We start from the raw sequence: 3,757 nt of genomic DNA, 5'->3' as shown, positions 1-3,757 counted from the left end.
AGTATCTAAAACGAAATGGTCTCTTGCAGAGTGAAGGCTTTGAAGCCTGGGGTGACCCTTGTGTCCACAGCCCCACTGATTCTCAGAACTACAGCATAACTAACCAAAGTACTGCTCGGTCTCGCCTGGTGGGCCGAGTTATCACAGGAAGTGGCCCCCAAGTGCACCGAGCACGGCATGGAGACCCCCACGTAGAATCAAAATACAACTGTATGTGCCCCTCTGCCTCTCATCCCTCCTTCATCTAGTCATATATACCAGAATTGTCACTAGCGGTCAACTACATTCTTAACTGCAACTACCAAATATGTCACCTCCCCAACTGCAGGGATGAAACATACCAAACTTCTAACTGAATTCCACTTTTGCTCTATCTCTTTCTAGTTCAGGAATGATCTGCCACCTGCTGTTCATTTCTGTGTACGCCATCTTCACATAGAAGGCCCATTACTGCATCTCGAAACATTTTGTGGTAGATTGGAAGATACAAACGTAACCCATTTCTGTGATATCAGATGGCACCAGTACGTGGTGTCATGATAATATTCTATACTCCTCCACTGAATAGGTAAGAAACACTGTATCACAAACAATGCACATGTGGTTAATCAAGCAGTATAATAATGACTCATTAAGAATTTAGAGTAAGGGCCAGAACCATAGTACAGAGGGCAGTGTGTTTGCTTGGATTTGGTCGACTGGAATTCAATCCTCAGCATCCTATATGGTCCCCTCAGCACCACAAGTAGTAATTCCTGAGTACAGTGCCAGGACTAACCCCTGAGCATCGCTGAGTGTGACCCAAACAGAAAAAAAAAAGAATTTTGAATAAGAAATACAGCATGTCCTGTTTACCACTCTCCCATCATTCACTTCAACTTTATGGAGATGTCAGAGAGGAAAAGAGCAACTGATCAAATGAACACTGTACAAACAGACACTTTAGCTATTTCTCATAGAATGTAGGGGGCTTTTAGTCCTCACGCAGACAGAGCAGAACCTGAACACACCAGGCTCTCGGCTCAAAAGCAGAAAAGGACAGAGGGTTGGGAAACACAAAGTGATGACTGAATTGATGTTCAAGAGGTACCAGTTGGAGCCATTGAAAACACACAAAGAAATATGAAAAATGGAGGAAATAGTGTTGAAATAGATGAAGGTGCTCACCAGGAAGAGGACGGTCTGGGTGGCTTGGGACTCAGGGGACGATTTAGAGGATACTCTGGTTCTGTGAAGGTGCTGAACCCTCTGCTTGTGCCTGTAGAGGATCAGAACCATGGAACCACTGGCCCATAGCATGATCACAAAAAATATCACATCGGGGAAGGAGAGCAGCATAGCATACACTGAATCCATGGTTTGGTCATGACGAACAGCAGAACAGTAGCCAAAACTTTTTTGGTTTGAGGTGGCATTACTGTCTGAACTATGAAACATGAATACAGGATAGATGACATTCACCAGCATGTTCACAGACCAGCACAGGATGATAGAGGGGCCCACACATTTGGGAGCTTTACCTTTCAGCTCCCCCCACCGGGAGCTCCTGGGGCTGATGGTGATGGCCTGGAAGACACCCAAGAGGCAGGTGGTCCCAATGGACATACCCCTGCCCACTCCACGAATGTAGGGAAGAAACTTACGCTCCGAGTCCCTGAGACTGTGTGGCCACCCGAAAGATTCCATGGTGTAGCGAATTCCACTTGAGGACAGGACCAAGAAATTGGCTACAATCAGGTTCTTGACAATCAAATCTGTGCATCTCAGTTGAAACCCCATGAAATAAAGGAAGAAATAATAGGAAAGAAGAAAACAATTCCCCAAGATCCCAGACACACTCTGAAATAAGACTATCATTCCTACTATCAAATCTCTGGTGTCCATCACGCTGGTTCCAAAGAGGGAAGCTTCTCTTCTGAGCTAGAGAGCCCTGCATGGGAAAGAAGACACAGGCCCCTATCACTTGTTTGAGTCCACTGAGAATCTGTCTTCTCCACGGTCCAAAGCCTCCTGCTGTGGAATATGCAGGCCATCTACCACCTAGAGACTTTCGAGAGTTGGGGGTACAGCAAGAAAAGCATAGTCAATGAAATTTTTAAAAAGCATATCAATGTCTGGCTCATGACCCAGAGTGGTGGGAAGGCACTACCTTCTTTACTCCCCACAAATTAGGCATGGAGACATTCCTCATTAAAGAGACCTGACAGAGACACCAAGATGTCAGGGTATGGCAGAAGTCCCAGCCCTGATGAAGGGTCTGGAGGAAGTTTCTACCTGGCTGGGATGGAAAAGATATAGTGCTTGCCACTCACACCCTGCAAACTCACACCTCAGCTGCACACTCCAATGACTCATTTCCATTTCTTTTAGAAGACTTGTTTTCAGACAGATTTCAATTTCTAAGAAAGGTTTCCAGATCTGAATCTGAGCTGCTGACCTGAAGCAGCAGAGCTGTGTGTGCTCTTCCCTGGCAAGTTGGATTACTAAGTGCAAAAAGGCTCAACAACAGGAAGGAAAGAGGGAGACTCATTCACGTGTAGTTGAGGAACAAAAGTGCAAAAATAACAGACATTACAGACAAGAAACACTGAGGCATGATTAGTTGTATAAGTAGAAACTGCCTAATGATAATATCGGTCTTCAATACATCAATTTATTAGTACCTGAGTATATCAAATTATCAGTGGAAAGTCAGGATATGCAACATATTGTGAATGAAAGACATGTACGGCAGAGAACTGTTATCTATGGAAGACATATTTTAATTAGCGGTAGGTGATCTGTAAGCAGCAGACATAAGCAAGATAAATTTGAGAATGGCATGGGGCTGGAGCAATAGCACAGAAAGTAAGGTGCTTTCCTGGCAAGCTGTCAAATCCGGGCTTATGCCTGGAATTCTATATGGTCCCTTAGCCCCAGAAAGTAAGCCCTGAGTACTGCTGGTGTGGCCCAAAGCAAGCAAAAATTTTTAAATTTATTTTATTCTTTAATTAGTGAGTCACCATAAGAGTACACATACAGATTCACACATTTTCGAGCTTGGTTTTCCCTCATATGATGTTCACAAACACATTCTTTCACCAGTGCCCATTCTCCACCACCAATGAACCCAGTATCCCTCCCACCCCCCAATCCCATCTCCCCCCCACCCCACCCTGCCTCTGTGGCAGGGTATTCTCTTTTGATCTCTCTCTCTCTCTCCATTTGGGTGTTGTGGTTTGCAATAGGGGCATTGAGTGGCCATTGTGTTCAGTCTCTAGACTACTTTCAGCAAACATCTCCCTTCCCAAGCAGGATCTCCAACCACATTTCATTTGGTGTTCCCTTCTCTATCTGAGCTGCCTTTTTCCCCAGCATGTGAGACCAGCTTCCAAGCCATGGAGCCAACCTACTGGTACTTATTTCTACTATTCTTGGATATTGGTCTCCTACTCTGTTTTTTATATTCCACAGATGAGTGCAATTTACCTATGTCTGACTCTCTCTTTCTGACTCATTTCACTTAGCATGATGCTTTCCATGTTGATCCACTTATATGCAAAGTTCATGACTTCATTTTAGCAAACAAAATTTTTGAGCATAATCAATGATCTGAACTCTGTGTAATGTTATACTGTTTCCCATAAAGCTATTTCCCAAATGCTAAATATAAGAAAGTCTCCTCATAGTGAAGACATAAAACTTAGATTTCTCGGACACCTTATAAACTCCAAGTGACAGAAAAAATTTCACTTCAGCAAGTGCCTTACACTCACAT

General features: G+C 44.0%; 1 protein-coding gene across 1 annotated transcript; it reads right to left on the bottom strand.

The window, feature by feature from the left end:
- Positions 1 to 942: 942 nt before the first annotated feature.
- Positions 943 to 2,033, bottom strand: LOC129406858 (vomeronasal type-1 receptor 4-like). Its single transcript, XM_055146473.1, is given in 2 exon segments — positions 943 to 1,895; positions 1,898 to 2,033. Coding segments are annotated over 2 exon segments (1,089 nt in total).
- Positions 2,034 to 3,757: the final 1,724 nt, after the last annotated feature.

This window comes from Sorex araneus, chromosome 8, assembly GCF_027595985.1.
Source record: "Sorex araneus isolate mSorAra2 chromosome 8, mSorAra2.pri, whole genome shotgun sequence".
NCBI classification, from domain to species: Eukaryota; Metazoa; Chordata; class Mammalia; order Eulipotyphla; family Soricidae; genus Sorex; species Sorex araneus.
Note: the sequence above shows the minus strand (reverse complement) of the source record. Positions and strands in the feature narration are given on the sequence as shown.